At 42.8% G+C, this 23,983-nt stretch overlaps 1 protein-coding gene across 1 annotated transcript in view; it reads left to right on the plus strand.

Moving 5' to 3' along the window:
* Positions 1 to 23,983, plus strand: part of NALCN (sodium leak channel, non-selective) — a 390,104-nt gene that overhangs the window by 234,692 nt on the left and 131,429 nt on the right. Inside the window, exons 15-16 of the mRNA XM_045008683.1 lie at positions 5,571 to 5,708; positions 9,338 to 9,412. Coding sequence (XP_044864618.1) covers positions 5,571 to 5,708; positions 9,338 to 9,412 — 213 coding nt within the window. The remainder of the gene's footprint in view (positions 1 to 5,570; positions 5,709 to 9,337; positions 9,413 to 23,983) is intronic.

The following is a 23,983-nucleotide window of genomic DNA, read 5'->3' on the forward strand; positions in this document are numbered from 1 at the left end:
TCGTAGGTCTTCGCATTCCGTTTGTTGGAGCGCAGCTCCGAAAGCACAGACTCCTCGCCCCACACACCGATCAGATCCAAGAGTTCCCGGTCAGTCTAAGCCGGGTCCCTCTTTCTATTCAGAGATTACATGAACTCCTCTGCTGGAGAGCTCTGCATTGCTGCCAGTGCTGCTGAGCTCGCCCCGATGTCCAACCACAAAATGAGATTCTAACTGTCCAGAAAGGAAAAGGAATTCAAATTTTCCCGGGTCGTTTCCTGTGTGGCTGCTCAGAGCATAGAAGCTCGGACTGCTGTCCAGAGCGTCAACAGAGTGGTGCACTGTGGGATAGCTCCCGGAGCTACTAAGTTCGATTTGCATCCACACCTAGCCTAATTCGAGCTAGCCATGTCGAATTTAGCGTTACTCCACCTGTCGGGGTGGAGTACCAAATTCGAACTAAAGAGCCCTCTAGTTCGAATTAAATGGCTTCCTGGTGTGGACGGTTGAGCGGTTAGTTCGAATTAACGCTGCTAAATTCGAATTAAAGTCCTAGTGTAGACCAGGCCTAAGTGTGAGCTCAGCTGTAAAAAGTAAGTGGAAGCTCATAAAGTTTCACAATAACTTATAATAATAAATGTTGATGGAAAAAGTTGCAAAAGGGAGACAAACTGAATTAGTACAAACAAAAAGGGCTCCTGAAATAATTCAAGGACTGTATTAAGGTCATGCCTGATAAACAAGAACAGTGTGGGATCAGAAATCAGTAAATCAAAATTAGCATGTTGGAAATTAGGCCTAATTGGTGGACAAAATAATGAGGGAGGGCGTTGTTCCATCCATCAATCCCTTCTGAGATCTCCCCAAAAAGACAGACAAATGGATGAAGGCTACGACAACACTGGCTGACAAAGACAAGAGAAAGGGAAAGATCAAACTCCACCAGCATGGCTTCCACCCTCACCATCTCCTCAGATGCTGGACCTGCGTCCTAATCCTGAGAGAGGTCCTCCCAGACCAGACCAGAGAGAGGGAACCGATGTCATCACCACCTCCACTGGCTCCAGCTAAATCCCAGTCACTATCTGGGATGTGAGACTTTGTCTCCCTCCCCCTACCCCAACATGTCCTTTTTTTCTTCTCAACCTTTTTCCTCTTTTCTCTCTTTTTCCCTTCTGTCTAATAAAGGTCTGGCTTAGCTGGTCAAGACTGCAAACTCTCTATCACTACAGTAAGCCTGTGACCAGAGAGGCAGCTACATGCAATGCCCTAAACAGCCCAGTGCTGGTACAAGTTTGCCAGGTCTCAGACTGGCTGATAAAACCATGTCCTGTGCCTATGTTTTTTCAACAGCGAGCTTGCGAGTGAGAGTTAAAGCCAGAGATAGAAGCTGCATTTTCTATCTTTACTATTGTTTTCTGTCCTCTCTGGTGTATGCTTGTCTTGTTTTGTCTTTTAGGAAATAAAATCGGACTTGAACAGCAACAGCTGCAGCCCATCTCAACTAACTTCTTCTTTTCCCAAAAAGGACAGTTATTACCATCTTAAAAGACTGTCAGGCAAATGGGTTTTTCGCTCTAAAAACTCTCTCCAGCTGGAAAGGGAACGAGGGATATTATTAAAATTAAAGCCCTATTTAATACTTTGCCTATTTTTCCTTCTATTCTGTGCCTTTAATAAAAGGTTAAAAGGACTTTTAATGGTATGTTTGCCATGTTACTAAGCAGGCTGAGGTCTCTGTATGAAACCCTGAACCTTATTTAAACTGTTAAATGTTGGTCAGTGCCTGGGTTATGTTAACACCTTTGACTCTTTCGGCCCATATAGTTCATCTCAATTAATACAACATGCACTCCTGTTTGCACCTTCATTCCAGTGGCTAAGATTCTGACAGATGGGCTGGATCCTTTAATTGGTTTAGAGATGCTTGGTTGTGGACAGCTTTCCTCCCTGTTTCCAGGTTTCTGGATTTCGCTAGCCTCGGAGGCTGACTGTGACCCTCCCCTTAACCCTTCTCTCTCTAGAGACAAGGGTCACAGTCTACTGAGCCATTTTCATCATAAGCCAGTGAGGGAGGTGAGGAGAAGCAACCCTCCCTCACACAGTCTCTGTTGTCTCATCTGAATGCTCTGATCTATACCAGGTGCTCCCCTGCTTTGCTTCTCATAGGAAGTTGGGACTTTCAGTTTGCTTGCTTGGTGTGTGATTCAATTCTGAAAAGTGACCGTGTAAAACTGGCACCATCTTACTTAACAGATAGGTTTAACAGTTTTATTCAGAGTATGCTTACTCTAGTGACACAAATATGTGTTTACTACTTCTTACTCCAGTTAGCACTGCAGAACTATAACAGTAATGAGAAATTTAGCTGGATTTCAGTCAGCTGAACCTGCACAAGCTCCCTGAGGGGAGTAGGAATGTAGAGGTGTCTGAGGATATAATCTGAAGACATTTGAGCTGCGAAACTTTTATTACTAGTCATGAGGTATAGAGAAGAAAAATCTCAGCCTGACTCTCAGAACCCATGTTGAGTTGGCAGAGCTGTCAGTTCGAGAAATTATTTAACTTAAAAAACTTAGCAGTTTTGATATGGAAGTCACTGAGTGTCAAACATGGAACACCACAACACCACAATTGCATTTTTGCCATTAGCTTTGAGCATAGCACTGTGTTTTAACTTGCTACTCCTTCAAGGACATAAAAATTCCACAATATTTCAGCTTGCATTTACGAAACACCATTCTTCAGGAATATGGGTTGATTACATTAGTGTGAAGGGCTTTTCTGGTGGTTTTTCTCAAGGAATGCAACAAGAAATGCTTGTGAGTACTATTGACTGTGCTGTCTAGGTACAATGAACATAAATTAAATATATCTACATCACAACAAGCTGTTGAATCGAGCAACAGTAACGGCAAGCTACATCATTAGCTTCTCACTTCAGTTTCTCACACACTTTGTTTTTGTGTTCTATACTTCAGTAAAATCTCACCTCAGACCATTGTTGCTTATCTGGAAAGAAATTCAGTCTTGATATTAGATAAAAGTGAAAAAGGAAAAGAAACAGTTTTATAGACAGTTTGGCCACAGCCAAAGATTCAAACTCACAAGATCTGCAGATTTTTTTAGATACATTAACTAAACTTCGTTTTCAGGAGCATAGTACTTGCCCAGTCTTTGCTTCTATCTGTTGTGCTCCTATGGTATTGATTGAAAAACATACAGTGCTTGCTGCAATAATAACCAAAACATTTTCTCTTGAATGGTATCCATGGTAACTCGTCTTTTCCTGTGCTGAACAAAATAGTAGGACACCCGAAAGACCTACCAGCTAACGAATTTTCTCACATATTGGGCCAGATTCTGATCTATGCTTTCGTCTCTTTGTGCCGCACCACTAGAATAAAGCTGCCCTGCACCTGGCTTAATTAGCCATGAGAAGATTAACCCAGTGGAGGGGAGCTGCTAGTGGCATAGAGCTGACCAGGGAAAAGAGGGCATGTCTAAGTGTCTCCATCCTTCCTGGTGATCCCCAGGTCCAATATAGGTCATTAGAAGGGACCCTAGAAACCCATTTGCCATGGAAAAACACAGAATTCACATTTTTACAGAGAATCTTTAGTTTTTACATTTTATGAAAAAATAAAAATATATACAGTAGAATGAATCCCGTTTATCCAAGCCTCCATTATCCTGCTCTCCATATTAACAAACAGAGGCTGACAGCGGGAGGCCTGGGTCCATGATCGAGCACTGAATTTAGGTTGTGAGGTGACATCTAGGACCCAGGTTGTCTTGATCTTTCTGAGGTTATTGCCTGACTCTGACCTGAAAATCATAACACACATCTCCAGCACTGAGTATAGACTAATGCAGTGAACTCTACTGTACATTGGTGTGCCGATTAAACAGATCCTTGGCCTCCATGTGATGAAGAGAATGGCATCAAGTGGGGTCTGCCTAACCTGCTGCATTGCTCTATTTAGTGGTTGTCTTTTGATGCATGGATCCAGCTTCAGTTTTGAGTTTTAACATACAAATCTGTAAATAAATTGGGTCCCTCATATACTACCAAGCTTCTAACAACAGTTGGCTGAAACATTTCAAACATTTTCAATGAAAAATGTGTTCCATTTTCTGACCAGCTGTACTGCTTACGTGGTATGTACCATTTCACCCTTAGTTAATGAGGTGTTTGATCTCTGGGGCTGAGTGCCTCTGAACTTTAGAAGTGCCACTGAAAAATCTGTACCCAGAGTGCTAAGTAAAAAGTCAATAGGGCTTTGCATAATTTTGGAGATCAGCTTGCATGTAACAGCTTGAAGGACAGGAGCCATAATTTTTATTGTATTTTCAAAGTGCCTGGAGTGGTTTGCCAGGCAGGTGCCATGAATGAACTTTTATCCCTTTATGAACTCATTTAATCATACAGCTTTATTACATCCATGAAGAGCCAGTGTTTTGCTTCATATTGTGACGGGGCAAGGCCAGATGGCTATAGAAAAGTAATGGGAGATAGATATATTAGCCCCAGGTTAAACAAATCCCTGGTACCAGGATAAGTAAATGGCAGCTGCTCCAGGTCAATTAAGACACCTGTGGCCAATTAAGATCTTTCCAGAAGGCAGTAGAGATTGCTAGGTTGATTGGGACACCTGAAGCCAATCTGGGGCTGGCTGAAACTAGCTAAAAAGCCTCCCAGTTAGTCAGGTGGGTATGCATGTCAGGAGCTGTGAGAAGTGGTGCTGTTGGAGAGACTGAGCTGTACACACCATACTAGGTACAAGGAAGGAGGCCCTGAGGTAAGGGTGAAGTGGAGCTTGAGGAAGAGGGTGCTGCTGTGGGGAAGTAGCCCAGGGAATTGTACATGTCCTGTTTTGTAAAAGGTCAGCTACCATAGCTGATACTATTAGGGTCCCTGGGCTGGAGCCTGGAGTAGAGGGCGGGCCCAGACTCCCTCCCACTTTGCCCCCTGCTTAATCACCGAGACTGGGAGACAACAGAGACTGTGCGAGGGAGGGTTGCTTCTCCTCACCTCCCTCACTGGCTTATGATGAAAATGGCTCAGTAGACTGTGACCCTTGTCTCTAGAGAGAGAAGGGTTAAGGGGAGGGTCACAGTCAGCCTCCGAGGCTAGCGAAATCCGTCAGGAAATGCAGGACCCACAGAGACAAGGACAGAGCTTTGTCACAATATTTAGAAGGTGAAAACAGTACTTAAAATAAACTGACCTACTTATAAACTGACAGGGCAATATCTTGACTGATCCTCAAACCCACCATAGTCTTTATATTTCATCAACCATGGAGGATATCAAGCTTCATGTTGACTAAGAAAGTTGAGACTGTTTACAGCTGTAAACTGTTACGGTTCAGTCAAATATCGGACTATTTGTTTCTGCCTCTGGACTGAAAATTGCATGTAATCTTCATTCACAGAATTGAAATCCACTCCTTTGTTGATCAAGATAACAACAATAACTGGATTTTCTGCTTTGTCAAATCTACTCCATACAACTTTGATGATTGTCCATAGAGTTATTTTTATGCAGTGCATGCAGCTATAATATATGTGATTCTTTTTTCTTGTAGGCATTCATGTCAATGTTCCAGATCCTTACACAGGAAGGATGGGTGGATGTCATGGATCAGACTCTTAATGCTGTAGGACATATGTGGGCACCTGTAGTTGCTATTTACTTTATACTTTATCATCTTTTTGCGACACTGGTAAGTTTCGACCTGCAAATTTTCAGTGCTTTCCTTTGCTGCAAATTGCTGAATATTTCTTGTCTTGTGTATTTTAGTCAGCTAGCTAAATCTTATTGCCATTCTCATTCTTAACTTTTTATGAAGGGACATGGGATTAATTCTTTGATGTATCAAGAAATATAGGCTTAATCTTTGTGGTACATGGTGGCCAATCTTTGTTCTGGTGTGAGGTTTTCTGCATAAGATCTAAGTCCCACTGTAACCTAATACTATAATTAAGTACCATGAGCCCTCATAGCTCAAATGATCACAGAGTGAAACAAGAGCTAGTATTTATCATGCAGAGATGCCCTCTTTAGTTTCATTGCATTCCCTTCACAGCTGTAATTAAACTGAAGAAAAGAAGTTTAAAGCCTCATGATACAAATTGTTAATTAGAAATCAGTACAATGCTTTTTCTATTATATGATGCAGAAATGAACACATGGGAAATATGTGATGCAGCATATTAACTAATAAAACAATCAAAATTAATACAGCAACTCCTGGATCTGTGTGGAAGTTTGGATTATATCTAAAGACATCTTTTCTGGGTATGCTGCAAATGGCCAAGGTTATGTCTTTCTAGGTAGAGAGCAGAAGGGAAAGCAGTTCTGCAAAAACTCTAGATAAGTTAGGGCCTTGGTACTGTTTTACGGATGCTGACCACAGAGAACACCACAATCCAATCCATGGTTCCCTTTGTTTCCATCAGTCCCTAAGACTAAATAACAGATGCATTTACCACTAATTTCTCATGATGCTCATCATATATTTTTGTATTAAAAATAAGAGTATTCTTATTCCTACTTTCCCTGTCCTCCATTCCTTTCTCTGACTTTCAGAACCTCCCTGCCTTGTACAGTATAGCTTTTCTTACCTGACTTACCCTGTTTACCTATGTACATACACCCTCTTTTCTGTTTGCTTCACTGATTATAGAATTTCACCTGCACCATACCCAGCAGCTGAGTTCTTTCATATGGGCCAAAATGCTGACCCAATAATAGGTGCCAGTAAGGGGCATCTGATTCTCTTACAGCTACTTAACCAGCCCCTCACCAAACCAGCTGACCCTGAACAGGATCAGGCCAGATTGGGAGTGGGGGATGACTCCTGCTCTGCCATCAGGAATCACAAGTTGTTTGGTGGCTAGAGCAGCTTGTGTATATGAATTCGTCACATCCCCTCCTCTGTACAAGGGCCACAGAGGTTACTGCAGCCCCATTTCAAGCTCCAGGAAAGGGGAATGGAAAGAGGAACTGGGAAAATGATACTGGACTTGGAAACATGTGTTGTAAAGTTGAGTGGGGGGTATGGGTATCTCATGTTCCCCTTTCTCTGACAATGCAAAGGATGTTCTTGGCCCAGTGGGCCACATCCTTTCATGTCTAACATCTCCATTCAAGAGAGTCAGTCTCCCAAGTGCTGTGCTACCTCCCTACATCTCATCCTCAGCCCTGTTCTGGGAATACTCCTGTACATACCAATCCATTGGTTTCTTCCATGGTATGTAGGGTTGTATGGGCACACACATTACACTCACCCTGTCCCCACACACAATGGAAGACTACAAAGGAAACTGCAAGGAGAATTTTGCAGTTGCCTGATCCCTATATGAATGATACCATATAGTGTCTCTGCAATTAATAAAGTGCATCTGAGTAGCAGGGAGAGCACATGGTTAAAGTTGACATTTCAGCTCTCAGGTCTTCTCAGACTATAGAAGGGGAAAGAAATCATAGTAGAACAAAGTTGTATGGAGACAAAATGAAAATAGAAATAACAACATTGAAAAATGAAGAGGGAGACTGTAGGAGAAAAATGAATGTTTGATCAGTGAAGAGATGTGGAAAGGGTCAGGTTGCTACCAAACAAACAAGAAGAGGTCTAAGAATAAACAATAAGTGGCTAAAAAATAAAGCAATTAAATGTAGAAGTAAATGATAACTTTCAGGAGCCAGAGCAAGGAGGCGTGATAATTGTATGCTCTTGGCAAAGAAGACTGTAGAGAGCTGGAAATAAATGAATGGGTTTCTCAATAAAAACTGAGGAAAAGTTGAGGCTTGAAGAACAAAAATTATTTTGGAAGTGAAGACTATAAATCCCGATGGGAACTGACGAAGTTAAACAAATAATAAGTTTGGGTTTAACTGTTGTCTTGTGATAAGTGCTGTAAGGTTTATGTTGAAGTGAAAGAGAATGACAGTCGTGTGTGTGTGTGTATATATAAATAAAATGAGGTACTAACTTGCCATCTATTTAATAGTTACTGTGTGTCTCTTCAGTGTAAATAGTAAGAGTAAATACCAATGTAAATAGTTTCTTAACTGTTATGGTCAAGACTTATGTATTACAGTATAATAGACTATGCAGGTTGTTCAAAAAAACTGCTATACCATAAAATTCTGACAGAATGACAAATTCTCACTGATTGTTAATGATTAGTGTTTCATGCTAGTGAAGAGGTACTATATCTGAATTCTGCCTTGCTTTAGCATTTTAAAGGCCACTTTAATATTTAATACAGCAACCTCAGGACTGAAATCTGTTACCACTAATAGATGAAGTAATGTTTAATTATATAGTCTGTTAAATACGCTCTTCACAGCAGGTGCAGGAAATCTCCTAAATATCGTCTGAGCAAATATGTTACAATAAGAACATTCCTTTTTCTGAAGATTGACATTTTTCAGAAATTATTTGTCCAATATGTTTATATTTCATGGTTATTTCATTAGCCAAGTTTTCAAAAGTGGCATTGAAAGTCTAAGGTGTTTAGGTGCATAGGAATGCAGACAGACTTCAAGCGCTGAAGTCACTTTTGCAAGGCATTTTGTACTGCCAGGGAATTCACCCTCAGAGGGGTTAGATGGTGGTTCTGCTGATACCCTCATTCAGGATTTTCAGTAGAGAGAAGTAGCTTCCTTTTATGGCTTGGGCCCTGATGTGGCAAACAATGAGTGCTTCACTTTTTTACCATGAATAGTCCCATTGAAATCAATAGGGCTACCCACAGTAGTAAAGTTAAGTATATGGATAAGTACTGCAGGATTGGGGCCTAGCTGAGAGGATGTGCTGAATCTGTGCGTTCCCCTCTAGTCACCCTTGACCTTTCTCCTTCCCAGCTAGCATCAGTCATACCTTGAGCTTCACTGGCCCCTGGCTCACAGACAAACATACTCCCATACTCTCCACTGTGCAGCACAAGGGACATTGCGGTAGCTTTGCATAATGTAGTTTTGTAGTATTTCTCCTACTACTTCAGGATTACACTTTGTTTCTTGTTATAATTACTTTGACTGATTAATGTTAAGTGATTTTCTCCTGTTAGGTACACTTCAAAGGATATTCATTAAACATAAAAAATGAATTATCATGGAGTCTAAAATCTTCAAATTGTAATTTTGTTTAACTATTGTATACACAGCTAAATACAATATACTACCTAGAAAAAGAATAGTAGAAACAGGGTGAAATTCTAGCCTCATTGAAGTCAACGGCAAAATTCCCAGGTATTTCAGAGTGGTTAGGATTTCACCCACAGTATTTAATATTGCTTCATAAGGGAACTCAAACTTTAAAAAAATATTTTAATTGTTTTGTAGATTTTGCTCAGCTTGTTTGTTGCTGTTATTTTGGACAACTTGGAACTTGATGAAGATCTAAAGAAGCTTAAACAAGTAAGAGTATTTTTTGGGTTCTTTTTTTTTTTATGCTGGAAAATATTTGCATCAGAGCGTAATCATGTCCACCAATCCCCTGCTAAAAATGTGCATTTTTGTGTACATAGTGGCACATTTTCTAATATTCATTTTAGAATGGCTTTCATTTCACCTATCATTATTGGTTTTTGTTCACATTTCAGGTTAGTTCATCCATTTAACTAAATAGTTATTAAGATCCTGCTCCAATTTGAGATCAATGACAAAACTTGTTGGAGGATTAGGGCTGGAATGGAGAACTATTTTATCATTGGCTTTTTTTTAAGCTCTGAAATAGTGGAAAAAATACTATGTGTCACAAGTTAGTGTAGAATTCTCCTCTTTCACATATTAAAAAAAAAAAGGTTAACTAGGGTGACCAGGTGTCCTGATTTTATATGGACAGTCCCGATTTTTGGGTCTTTTTCTTATATAGGCTCCTATTACCCCCCGCCCCCCCCACCCTTCTGTACCAGTTTTTCACACTTGCTGTCTGGTCACCCTAAGGTTAACTAACCTGCTTAGATTATTTACATTGAAATCCTAAATTAAGGCTGGTGTGCCAAATTAACTCTTATTAATGCCCTTCATATCGATTGCTCTTTTTTGCTTTGGGGACTAAAGTAATTCGTTGTTCCATTTATTTTGTATGTGATTGTTTACTACAAGCTGTTGACTGGCCTAAGGATGGCTGTGGGCTCAAAGGTGATTCATGGGCTATTCTTCCTTTGTACCTGAATTTTTTTTCAAGAATGATATTTTCAGAGACATCTCTATCACTTTGTGGCACTTGCAAACAATAGTATTACAGAAATACTTGACGCTCTTTAGCAGACTTCTATAACCATTGCTTATTGATGATCCAATATTCTGCCTCAGCTATGTATTACAAAGTTGAACTAAGTTGTTTCTGACAATATGCCCAGTGCACAGGGAACTCTTTACTGGCACTAACAAATCTAAAAATTTGGCTTGAATAGGAGTATTCATAAGCTTAAAGTTATTTGTATGCTTAAAACCCTTGCTGAATAGGGGCCTACATAAGATAATCTTGGGAATATAGTAGAGCAACAAAGATTATGCATTTTGCCTCTCACAAATCCATAAAAGCTAAAATGACCTGAAATAAAAATGACTTAGGTGTGTAGGAAGCAAGTTACCCATTGCTAACGTTTTACAGGAAATTTTTAAAAGGTGCGTAAGGCCCAGGTTTTTAAAGGTATCCAGGCATTGCTCAGCTCTGGCTATGTCTACATTATGAACTAGGAATGTGATTCCTCTGCTCGTGTACACATACTTGCACTGGCACTCAGTGAGCTAGCACAAATATAAATAGCAGCATAACTGTGGTAACATGGGTCACGGCCGCAGAGGCACAGCTGAGCTGTGCCATGTACAATCCCACCTGAAAGTGGTGGGTACATACTCATCATGGTTCAGCTGTGCCTCCATGCCACTACCCATGATAGTGCAGCTACAGTGCTACTTATACTCGTGCTAGCTCCATGAGAATTAGCGCGAGTACGTGTACACGAGCAGGGGAATCACACCCCTAGCTTATAGCACAGACATGGGCTCGTCTGACAGGCATTGCAATACTGAGGTTATAAGTCTCATTGAAAGGCAGTAGGACTTAGGCTTTTAAGTCATGAAGGTGTTTTTTGAAAATATTACTACTAGTTAAGGCTATGGTACGAGCTTTTAATGTTTCTCTGTATTTAAAACAACCACCTTTTTTTTACAGACAATTGCTCAGTGATGTTAAAATTCTTCCCTTCATATATTTTACACAAAAGTAATTAATATTATATGTAGTCTTTTCTGCTTAAAGAAGTATTTACAGTGAAAGCAGTTAAAAATGTGTCTTTGAAATTAATGATTGTGCAACCGATTAAAGGACTCAAGGAGAAAAGTTTTCCCTTGCGGTAAATGTGATGGCATCCCAGGCTCGGTGCTGATAGTGGCTGTGCACTATTATACTGAATTATTGCTTTTCTTATCACAGAAGATAAAGCAGAGTATTTAATTCAGTGACATTTTGGCTTCTCCATTATAAATCGATCATGAGAAGGAGGAAAAGATTGTGGGGTAATTGTTGTTTTTAATCGGGAGCATATCTGTAATGAAAATGGTTCTCTATCATTGCATAGAAAAAATATATTTCTCTGTGTTTAATTAAAAGCTGAATGAAATGCCAAGAAATGATGCAAGCAACAGACCAGCTAATTTACAAGTCACTGATTCTCTAGAAATGTCCTGTATACCAGATAAAAATACATCACCCTTTAGAAAATCCACAGGCCTGTTTTGGGGTGGGCGTGTGTTTGCTTTGGGATTTTGGTTTTGTTTTTTCATTTTCTGCTCCTGGGGGAATTCTGCACCAAAAAAATTCCATGCACAATATTGTAAAATTCTGAAAATTTTACTATATATACCACACTATATAATCACGCCAGTTTCAATTGTTTTGTAATTTATTTCAAAATACCCATCAGCAAGTATGTCTGAAACAATACCGACACACACAATTTCCCCCAGGACTAGAGAGTTAAAGAAACCCCCATGACAACCCAGTTCCTGTTTCTCTGCCCCTCCCGTCCCAGCCCAGCAGGTGGGGGGCAGACACTCACACTCCCCACCTCCCCCCCAGAGGCAAGCTGCAGACCCCTCCCCCTCAGACCAAACACTCACATCCCCTACCCCCCAGAGACCAGCTGCGTGGCCCCACTGGCCCAGACACACAAACCCAGAGCCCAGCCATGCCCCACCACCTGCCAGCCCAGACACTCACACCCTCTACCCCCCAGAGCCCAGGGATCCAGAGGGAGAAACAGCCTGATGCTCAGTACCAGGCTTACACAGAGTTTCCTGCATGCTGCCCTCTCCTTCCCTCAGGGCATGCTGGGAACTGCAGCTGCTGGAAACCTCCAGTTCCCTCCCCATGGCCTTGTCTTCTATTTGTGAGCTGGGCTCTGCCGAGTCCAGCGGCCCCTAGCGGCAACCAATATCTCTGCAGCCCACTTCTGTGGGGGAGGAAAAGGGGAAATTCTGTGCACACATAAATTTCTGCAAAATTCCCACAGGAGTAATTTTCTGCTTATAATAGCTGGAAAGATTGAGGCACAGGGCATTTTCTGACCATGAGTCACTAACCGGGAGTAGCACCTTCAGGCCAGAAATTATACCTAACTACTCATTCTTTCTAGGAACTCACCTGCGTCTTCCTCCTTATTTTCTTAATTACATTTATTTGTATTTATAGTGGGGACAATATTACATATCAGGTTACTGGGGAGTCTAATCAGTTAGTATGTACAACAAACTCTATAAATGTAAAAGGATATGTAAATGCTAAGTATTTTTGTTGGTTCAGTAAATATATGTATTACATTTAAAAAGCTACATTAAGAGAACACTGTTAACAGTAGAAAATCAAGCACTGAAAAGTTAGGAAATGCCAAAACTAAAGTTGTGTATACACATTATGAGGCATGCTTTAATTACATAGATTTTTCTGAAGATCCATGCCTCATTCAGTACTAAGAATGGATAATGCACGCTCAGTGAGCAGCTGTTCAGTATTTTGTTTGCTCCTTGTTGTTCAGTGGGTGGCCCCAGGCCTTGTTTATTCCGTATTCATCAAATCCTGCTCTGAAGACTGAATTATTTTCTTTGTGAGCTTTTCTATTGTGTTCATCACTACAATATCTGAGTGCTACACAAATACGAATTAATTTATTTTCACAATATCCCTGTGAGACGAGTGTTATCCCCATTTTACAGATGAGAAACTGAGATGCAGAGAAACTAAAGTCAAAAGTATCCACTAATTTTAGGTGCCCCATCTGAGAATCTAGGACCTGATTTTTCAGAGTACTTAGCATTATATAGTACAGTATATGGTGAAAGCACAACTCCCATTGACTTTAGTTGCATCTGTGAGCGCTCAGCACTTCTGCAAATCGGGCACCCAGAAAATGAAATGCACAATTAGTGACCACTTAGGGAAAAATTTGATTTAACTGACTTGCCCAGCATCAAAAAGGAACATAGTGGCAGAGGCAACAAAATGATTCTGTTATTAAGGGCAGCATTCAGTTGCTTTAACCTGGAGATTGTCCCTTCTCTTCCTGCAGTCCCCAGCCTCATTCACTATACACCGTCCAACTTCTGCCACAAATGAAGTGGGTGTCATACACATACTTCTTCACTATACAGACATGATTCATTCCTAGAGCAGACCCATCCCATGCACTGGGGGCTGGGGTCCTGGGGTCCTGTGGAAAAATATCATTGGGATCATGTAATTCAAGGCTGTATCATGTTTGCACAAGGGGGACTGTAACGGGGCACATGCCGTGCCCATCCGGTTCAGCCCTTCTCCCCCTCTTCTCAGAGACTTCAGGCTCGTGCAACACCTGTACTCTTTATTTGTGATCATGTCCACACCACCAGTTTCCAACTGTATACAGGCTTTTTACAACAGCTTGGCCTACCACAGGCCTAGTCAGCAACAAACTAGGACTCCCACCTCCCTCTGAGTCTCGTCTCATCTCACCTCCTGGTCTCCACTCCCCTTTGCTCTCACTTCTTCCCAGCCTTATAGCTCCTGCTAACAAGGCTGGCAGGTGTGGTCAGTTACCAGGCAAACATCAGGCTATCTACCCAGCCCCAATCCAGTCCTCTGGATTGGGGCTGGAGTGGCAGGAGCTGCTTAAGGCCTTTCTAGCAGCACCCTGCCACAGGGACAAAGTAAGGTTACACAGGAATTCCTAAGTCTGGCATTTACTAACTTTTTTCAGTACCTGGCTTTCCTACCTTAATGCTCATTTAACATATTTTTGTTGTGTGTAACTTCCTAGCTTTTAAAAAAGCAAACTGAAAAAAAATCAATTGTATGGTTTCATGTTGACACCAACCTGGGTCATCAACAGGGTTAGAACCCTTATATCCAACATGCAGACTTTTGCCACTTGAGCTAATGGAATCACTGATGGCAGTGGTAGTTTGTCATCCTCTATATGGACAAGCCCTAGAGGGGGATGATAAGGATGATGAAACCCCTTTGCCAATGAGTTTCAGATATTTACAGATAGCAGAAGAATGCGGAGACATGGGAATCTTGGGTTCCATTCCAGATTCTGGAGGGGAGCGTGCTCTAGTGGACACAGACTCTTCTGTCCATTCTCCTCAAGCTTAATCTCTTCTGCCCCATCCCCTCCAACCTGTTCCTGTCCTGTATCTTCCCCACCTCTGGCTCAGCATCTCAGTCCCATGCTCCATTCCTCAGGATTCTCATTCCATACTCAGTCTCCTTACACAGCAAGTCCTAGTCTCCCCAACTTCAGACTCCCCATCCCAGTCACCCCTCGCTCTTCTCTCCTGCTCTCAGTCTCCTTCTCCATCCATTCTCTGGCTCATTTGTCCCCAGTCTCCTTGTCCAGAGAGTCTCAGTTCTCCCTTTCAGTTCCTTGTCAGCTCTGTGTCTCCCCCAGCCTCCAGTTACCTCAACACCCATGTTACCTATCTCTACTGGGTCTTAACCACCCCACCCCTGCCCAGGGCTCCTCCCACTACCACCACGTGGTTCCTAGTCCCAGTCCCTTTGCCCAGCCACTCCCAGTTCTTTCCCTGTTCTTATGTAACCTGACTTCTCATAAGACCTATCTCCCTTCCCAAGTTCCCAGTATCAGTCTCCATGCCTAGCCTGTCCCACTCTCTCCTCCATCTTCTTGTCTGATCTCAATATCCCCATCACCCACTGGCTCCCAGTCACAATCTCCTCTGCTGCCCATCTTGTCTCTCCCCCACCATCAGCTTCCCAATCTCCCCACTACCTTCTTGTCCCAATCTTCTACTCCTGCCCTCCAGTGACTGTCTCTTGTCCTCACTGCATTCAATTCAGATGTCTTCTTCCTCCCCTCTGCCTGAGAACAGCAAGGGGAGACAGGTTCGTAGAATCATAGAAGATTAGGGTTGGAAGAGACCTCAGATGTTACTCTAGTCCAACTCCCTGCTCAAAGCAGGACCAACTTTAACTAAATCATCCCAGCCAGGGCTTTGTCAAGCCAGGCCTTAAAAACCTCTGAGGATGGAGCTTCCACCACCTCCCCTGGTAACCCATTCCAGTGCTTCACCACCCTTCTAATGAAATAGTGTTTTCTAATATCCAACCTAGACCTCTCTCACTTCAACTTGAGACCATTGCTCCTTGTTCTGTCATCTGCCACCACTGAAAACAGCCGAGCTCCATCGTCTTTGGAGCCTCCTTTCAGGTAGTTGAAGGCCACTATCAAATCCTCCCTCACTTTTCTCTTCTGCGGACTAAACAAGCCCAGTTCCCTCAGCCTCTCCTTGTAAATCATGTGCCCCAGCCCCCTGATCATTTTCATTGCCCTCCACTAGACTCTCTCCAATTTGTCCACATCCTTTCTGTAGTGGGGTGCCCAAAACTGGATGCAGTACTCCAGATGTGGCCTTACCGCTGCCGAACAGTGGGGAATAATCACTTCCCTCGATCTCCTGGCAATGCTCCTACTAATGCAGCCCAATATGCCTGTAGCCTTCTTGGCAACAAGGGCACACTGCTGACACATATCCAACTTCTCATCCATTGTAATCCCCAAGTCCTTTTCTGTAGAACTGCTGCTTAGCCAGTCATTCCCCAGCCTGGAGTGGTGCATGGGATTCTTCCATCCTAAGTGCAGGACTCTGCACTTGTCCTTGTTGAACCTCATCAGGTTTCTTTTGGCTCAATCCTTCAATTTGTCTAGGTCACTCTGGACCCTATCCCTACACTCCAGCCTATCTACCTCTCCCCCCATCTTAGTGTCATCTGCAAACTTGCTGAGGGTGCAATTATCCCATCATAGAGATAATTAATAAAGATGTTGAACAAAACCAGCCACCACCCCTAGGGCACTCCGCTTGATACCGACTGCCAACTTGATATTGAGCCGTTGATCACTACCTCATAGACTTCAAGGCCAGAAGGGACCATTATGATCATCTAGTCCGACCTCCTGAACAAGGCAGGCCACAGAATATCACCCACCCATTCCTGTAACAAACCCCTAACACTGGTGGAAGGGAAGGCTGCTGGGTAAGCAGGGTTAGAAGAACAGACACGACATAAGACTCAGGGTTTTGTCCAGAGACATGTGAGCAAGAACAATATAAAAATATGAGTTACCATGTAGCTGCCGTACGCCTGGTTAAACATCTTCACGACCTGGTCCCTGGAAAGGAAACAGCAGAGAGACAATGGGAAGCTCGGCTAGCCCAGAACTGCTGACCACTGCCACTGGGCAGCCCCTTTGATCGAGAACTCTGTGACTTTCGTTTCAAAGCAGATGAAATGACAATGATCCAGCAGCTATCAATGACCTGTATCTATTCTAGAATATTTTATTAAGTCAGTGTTAAATAATTGGTCCCTTTCCTTTTCAATTACACTGGTCTACAATTTTTGAGAAGTCGTCTGCTTCAGAGATAAAATGTGCTATTTATTATGTATTTTGATGTGCTGAATTCAAATATGACAAAACAACTGATTGGCTACTGTTTCTAAGTTATGTAAGTTTTTACATTTGATGTCTATGTATATTGTGTAGATAGTAGAGTTTTAATCATTAATTGTAAACCTAGGTCTTTTCATGTGTTTATGGTTGCTTTACATGATAATATTTCACCTGTCCTGTTTATGTAACACTTTAAAAATCAGCAAAAGGGTTATATAACTAAAATTTATTATGAAACAAAAGGCAAACTATTATGTACATAGTTTAGTCCAATTCAGTGTCTACTCGGCGCTTCTTGGCTTGTCTCTCGTATTCATTAAATGGAGCATCTCTTGTCACTGTCCAGCAATAGTCTGCAAGCATTGATGGGCTCCATTTGCCATGATAGCGTTTCTCCATTGTTGCAATGTCCTGGTGAAATCGCTTGCCGTGCTTGTCGCTCACTGCTCCGCAGTTCGGTGGAAAAAAATCTAGATGAGAGTGCAGAAAATGTATCTTTAGTGACATGTTGCAACCAAGGCTTTTGTATGCCTTGAGGAGGTTTTCCACCAACAACCTGTAGTTGTCTGCCTTGTTTCCAAGAAAACTTACTGCCACTAACTGGAAGGCTTTTCCTTGCCACGCAGTGCATGGTCAAATGCATCATCTCGAAGAAGTTCATGAATCTGAAGACCAACAAAGACACCTTCCTTTATCTTAGCTTCACTTAACCTTGGAAATTTTCCATGGAGGTACTTGAAAGCTGCTTGTGTTTTGTCAATGGCCTTGACAAAGTTCTTCATCAGACCCAGCTTGATGTGTAAGGGTGGTAACAAAATCTTCCTTGATTCAACAAGTGGTGGATGCTGAACACTTTTCCTCCCAGGCTCCAATGACTGTTGGAGTGGCCAATCTTTCTTGGTGTAGTGGGAATCTCTTGCACGACTATCCCATTCGCAGAGAAAACAGCAGTACTTTGTGTATCCAGTCTGCAGACCAAGCAAGAGAGCAACAACCTTCAAATCGCCACAAAGCTGCCACTGATGTTGGTCATAGTTTATGCACCTCAAAAGTTGTTTCATGTTGTCATAGGTTTCCTTCATATGGACTGCATGACCAACTGGAATTGATGGCAAAAAATTGCCATTATGCAGTATAACAGCTTTAAGACTCGTCTTCGATGAATCACTGAACAGTCTCCTCTCATCTGGATCGTGAACGATGTTGAGGGCTGCCATCACACCATCAATGTTGTTGGAGGCTACAAGATCATGTTCCATGAAGAAGAATGGGACAAGATCCTTTTGATGGTCACGGAACATGGAAACCCTAACATCACCTGCCAGGAGATTCCACTGCAGTAGTGTGGAGCCCAACAGCTCTGCCTTACTCTTGGGTAGTTCCAAATCCCTGACAAGGTCATTCAGTTCACCTTGTGTTATGAGGTGTGGTTCAGAGGAGGAGGATGGGAGAAAATGTGGGTCCTGTGACATTGATGGTTCAGGACCAGAAGTTTCATCCTCTTCCTCTTCCTCGTCTGACTCAAGTGAGAATGATTCTGGTGCATCAGGAACCGGCAGTCCTTCTCCGTGGGGTACTGGGCGTATAGCTGATGGAATGTTTGGATAATGCACAGTCCACTTTTTCTTCTTTGACACACCTTTCCCAACTGGAGGCACCATGCAGAAGTAACAATTGCTGGTATGATCTGTTGGCTCTCTCCAAATCATTGGCACTGCAAAAGGCATAGATTTCCTTTTCCTGTTCAACCACTGGCAAAGATTTGTTGCACAAGTGTTGCAGCATATGTGTGGGGCCCACCTCTTGTCCTGATCTCCAATTTTGCAGCCAAAATAAAGGTGATAGGCTTTCTTAACCATAGTGGTTATACTGCGCTTTTGTGATGCAAAAGTCACTTCACCACAAACATAGCAGAAGTTATCTGCACTGTTCACACAAGTACGAGGCATCTCTGCTCACTTTGGCTAAACAGAAATATGTCCCTTTGCAAAATCAAACACTGACAAATGAGAGAGCACGACACTGTATGATTTCTAGAGCTGATATAGGGCAATTTGTTCAGCAGAGTGATGTAAGCTTCGTTATGATTGCATCATCCATGACTTCTAGGAATAACATGATGCAATTCATATCATGTATGACGCAATACCAGCTTCAGATTGCATCATTCATTGTTTTGCCTAAAAAGCAAGTACTGTCCAAACCCAGTCATAGATTTATTCATAGATCCAGTCAAAGATGTATTTTAGTCATTTCTGGTTTAAATTGAGATCCCTTCCCTTTATAACTCACTTATCCTCCGCTATTCCCAAGTCAAGGGTCGTATATACTGACCCAATAGCATAACTTGAAAACTAGAGCCAATCAACAATTTTAAGCATCATTTTCGTTCTCAGTGACCCAGAATTAGTAAAGTTTGACTACATTTATTTCAGAAGCATTTTGGCTATAGAGCAGTGTTATCGTCATTAGATTAAATTGTGTGTGAGGGGGTGGATTGCTGGGGGAGAGTTTTTAAATTGTCTGTCTTCCTGGTACTGGGTTATATTAAATTGCTCTGCTGCAGTCAGGTTAGATACATTAGAGATGTATTTTCAAGTTAGGTCAAGTGTTCCTAGGGTGCTTGAATTGTGTTTGGTGTGGGCAGAGGAGGAGACACGATCTGTTTTGCACATATCCCGGCAGCAGGGAGCCCTCCCGGGTGGGAGGTTTTCAGCTGCCCCCAAAGCCCAGCAGTTACCGTAGCAGGAAACCCGGCACCGGGGCTAAGCGAACCCAAGCGGACCAGCCCCCAGTGAGCCCCGGGGGCGGGAAGGGACGAGGGGGGATGCTGCCTGCTCCTCAGGAAGGGGGCGGACAGATGGACAGACACGGGGGCTGCTCTCACCTGAGCCGGCTCTTCTCCACCGCCCCCACAGCCAGCGCCCACAGCCGGGCGACCAGCACACCCGGGGGGGCCCCCGAGCGAGGCTCCTGCCCATGATCGCCTCCGCCCCGCACTAGCAGCATGAGCCTGCGCCCCAGCGGCGGCTGCGCGGTGCCCCGCACCCGGCCATGCTGCGCTGCGCCCGGCCCCAGCCCACGGGCTAGTGACCATGTAACGCCCCCCGCCCAGCCGGGACCATGCCTGGCTCAGACCCCCACCCCCTTCTATCCACCTTAAAGTCCATTCATCCAATCCATACTTCTTTAAATTGCCAGCAAGAATACTGTGGGAGACTGTATCGAAAGCTTTGCTAAAGTCAAGATATATCACATCCACCACTTTCCCCATATCCACAAAGCCAGTTATCTCATCATAGAAGGCAGTCAGGTTGGTCAGGCATGACTTGCCGTTGACGTTCCTGATCACCTTTCTCTCCTCCAAGTGCTTCAAAATGGTTTTCTTGAGGACCTGCTCCATGTTTTTGCCGGGGACTGAAGTGAGGCTGACCAGTCTGTAGTTCCCTGGGTTCTCCTTCTTCCCTTTTTTAAAGATGGGCACTATATTTGCCTTTTTCCAATCGTCCGGGATCTCCACTGATCACCACAACTTTTCAAAGATTATGCCCAATGGCTCTGCAATCACATCAGCCAATTTCCTCAGCACCCTCAGATGCATTAGATCTGGACCCATGGACTTGTGCATGTCCAGCTTTTCTAAATAGTCCTTGCTCTCAGTCCTAAGCCTTGGCCCACAGCAACCTAGAAATGCAATTGCAGGGCAAGTTCTTCTCAGCTGCCTGCATTTGAATGCTGGAGCATACCCAGTTCAGATGTAATATTTGGGAAATTAAGCTGTGGACCGGGACAAGTCTGTACTGAGCATGTGTGAACTGCAGTTTTTCAGAAGCTTATAACTTGGGCAAATTTCTTTGCATTTTCATAGGAGAAGAAAAATTTACATCACTGACAAATTTCTCCAAAACATGGAGGGCACTAGAGAAGGGGTCGGCAATCTCTGGCACGTTGCAGGCCGGGCCAGTTTGTTTACCTGCCATGTCAGCAGGTTCGGTCGATCGCAGCTCCCACTGGCCTCACTTAGCTGTCCCAGGCCAATAGGGGTGGCAGGAAGTTGCAGCCAGCACATCCCTCGCCTGCGCCACTTCCCACCGCCCCCGTTGGCCTGGAGCAGTGAACCGCAGACATGGCAGGTAAACAAACTGGCCTGGCCCACCAGGATACTTACCCTGGTGAGCCGCGTGCTCTAAATAGGGTCACCAGGAGGGGTTTTTTTTCTTTTGTTTTGTTTTTTAAACATGGGCAAAATGTTAATGTTTCCCTAGCCTTGTTCTCAGAAATGGCTGAACAGTTTTATCTGAAATCTTGCCAAAAAAAAAGGAGGAGGCAGACACCTAACAGGGAAAACCCAGCCAGTCTCTCTAGCAATATTGAGTATCTGCAGAGCACTCGTTGAATGGATTAAGAATTGACTAACTGACCTCAAAATAGTTGTCAATGGGGAATCATCATTGAATGGGGTGGTTTCTAGTGGAGTTCTGCAGGGATCAGTACTAGGCCCAATGCTATTCAACATTTCCTGAAGGAAATACAAAATCACAGCTGCTAAAATTTGCATATGACACAAAGAGGTGGAGTGGCAAATAATAATGAGGACAGGGCAGTCATACAGAGTGGTCTGGGTTGCTTGATAGGCTGGTCCCATTCAAACAAAATGCTTTTTCATACAGCCAAGTGCAAAGTTCTACATCTAGGAACAAGGAATGCAGGCCATAGCTATAGAATGAGGTTCTGTAACCCAGAAAGCAGTGACTCTGAAAATTACTGAGAGGTCAAAGAGAACAAGCAACTCAACGTGAGTTTCCAGTGCGATGCTGTGGCAAAAGAGTTGTAATGGGATCCGTGGATATATAAACAGGGGAGTAGTGAGTAGAAGTAAGGAGGTGATTTTACCTCTGGATATGGTATTGGTGAGACTGATACTGGAATACTGCATACAGTTCTGGTGTCAACACTTTGCACAAAAAAGTTGAAAAATTGGAGAGGGTGTAGAAAACTGCCGTAAAAATCATTTGAAGGCTGGAGAAAATGCAGTGGAAGATTTAGGGCTCAATACATTTAGCATATCAAAAAGAATATTGAGAGGTCACTTGATTACATTGTACAAATATGTTCACAAGGAGAAAATTCCACATACTAAAGGGCTCTTAAATGTAGCAGAGAAAGGCATAAAATGAACCAATGTCTGGAAGCTGAAGCCAGACAAATTCAAACTAGAAATTAGGCACAATTTGTTAACAGTGAGAGTGATTAACCATTGGAAAAAACTACAAAGGGAAATGGTAGATTCTGCATTTCTTGGAGTATTAAAATCAGTATTGCATGTATTTCTTGAAGATATGATTGTCAGACACAAATGATGCTTCAGTTTGGGTTCAATATAGGGGTAAATGGGTGAAATTTAGTAGCCTGTGATATACGGGAGTTCAGACTAGATAATCTAATGCTCCCTCCTGACCTCACACTCTATGAATCTATGATAATTTCTGTTCAAATGGTTCAAGTTTGACTAAGTATAAGCAACTGAAAACAGGGTCTTATAATGGGAAGTGTTTGGCAACCTTAATAATTGGTGGAGCTACCAGCACTCGCTATAATATATCCTTCCTATTTTACCCTTCAGCTATTTGAAGACCTTATCTCTTATCTTTCTCTTTACAATGCCTACTTTCCTATGACTTTTTTGTAGCACCTATCTAAGATCAGGTAATTTAAATCCACAGAGTGTTTCCGTAGCAGACTTCATGGTTTTATTCTATTCTCCCTTGTTCCATGTACTCTTCTAGGGTTTGGGTTGTTTTTTTTTTAATTATTTCTTCCCTTTTAATATGTCATTGTTTTCTACTCCTATGTTACAGTTTCCGGACACAATCTGACCAGGCTTACCTTGTGGGAAGGGGTGGAAAATAAATATATAACTTAAATTTAAGAAAAATATTCATCTTATATATATGTAAAGATAGTAAATCAAGCATGTTAGTTTAAGAGTAATCTGACTCAGGCTCATGGGGCTGTTTAATTGCAGTGTAGACATTCAGAATCAGGCTGCAGCCCAAGTTCTAGGACCCTCTCACTTCTCATGCCCATGCCCAAACATCTGCTCCACAATTAAACAGCCCCTTAGCCCAAGCCCTATCAGCTTGAGTTAGCTGGCATGAGCCAGCTGCAGGTTTTTAATTTCAGTACAGACATACCCTGAGTGTCTCAACCATTCAATAGCTGAGGGAAGAGCATTGTACAAGTCCATGAGTTAACCAGGCAGCTCTTGCAAATGGGTGCAGTCTGCAAGTATGTGGCCTACATCTTCTTCTAACTGACCACAGCTGCAGGGGGATATCACGAAGTCATGGGTGGTCGTTAGCAGAACATCTGATCACATCTGAAGTGATTTAAGCTTTACCCAAAGAAGGCATGGAAAGTCAAAACCAGGAATCTCTCATGAGATAGGCATTGGCTACATTTGAAGCTTGTTCTTGATGCCTGGTACACCATCTGAAAGCAATACTGAGGTTCTGTAGGGGAACAGTCCGAGCAGGTTGCCTTGAGCTAAGCCCTGTGGCTTGGTGGATTAACCACATCTTTAAATGGGTGGTTGTGGCATGTCTTTACTTTAAGGAGCAAATTCTGCAAGGTGACTTATTGCCTGCTGTCTGGAGGGGCGATGTTAGACAGGACCGACAACCAGGCCAGGTTAGTCGGTCTCATGGTATCAGTTGTTATATGTATTGTTTCATTCAGCTGAATATCTGCTAAGTGCTGAAAACAGTTGAGCCACACTAGGAAATCATCTTCATTCTGTCTGACATAGGTTATGACTACACTATAATCTAGGAGTGTAATTCCCCTGCTTATGGTCAAATTCTTGTGAATGTTTTCCATGGTTACCTTTTTTTTTTTTTTTCTTCAAATTGTTGATCCACAAAACTGCACTGTGACCCCTTGATGCTGGAAATAGAGATTTTTCTCTAGGTACTTTCCACCGCCGCAAACACCTAGCGGTCAGAGCTAAAGACAACTCCTTTGCTAGCAT

The sequence above is a fragment of the Mauremys mutica genome, chromosome 1, assembly GCF_020497125.1.
Source record: "Mauremys mutica isolate MM-2020 ecotype Southern chromosome 1, ASM2049712v1, whole genome shotgun sequence".
NCBI classification, from domain to species: domain Eukaryota; kingdom Metazoa; phylum Chordata; order Testudines; family Geoemydidae; genus Mauremys; species Mauremys mutica.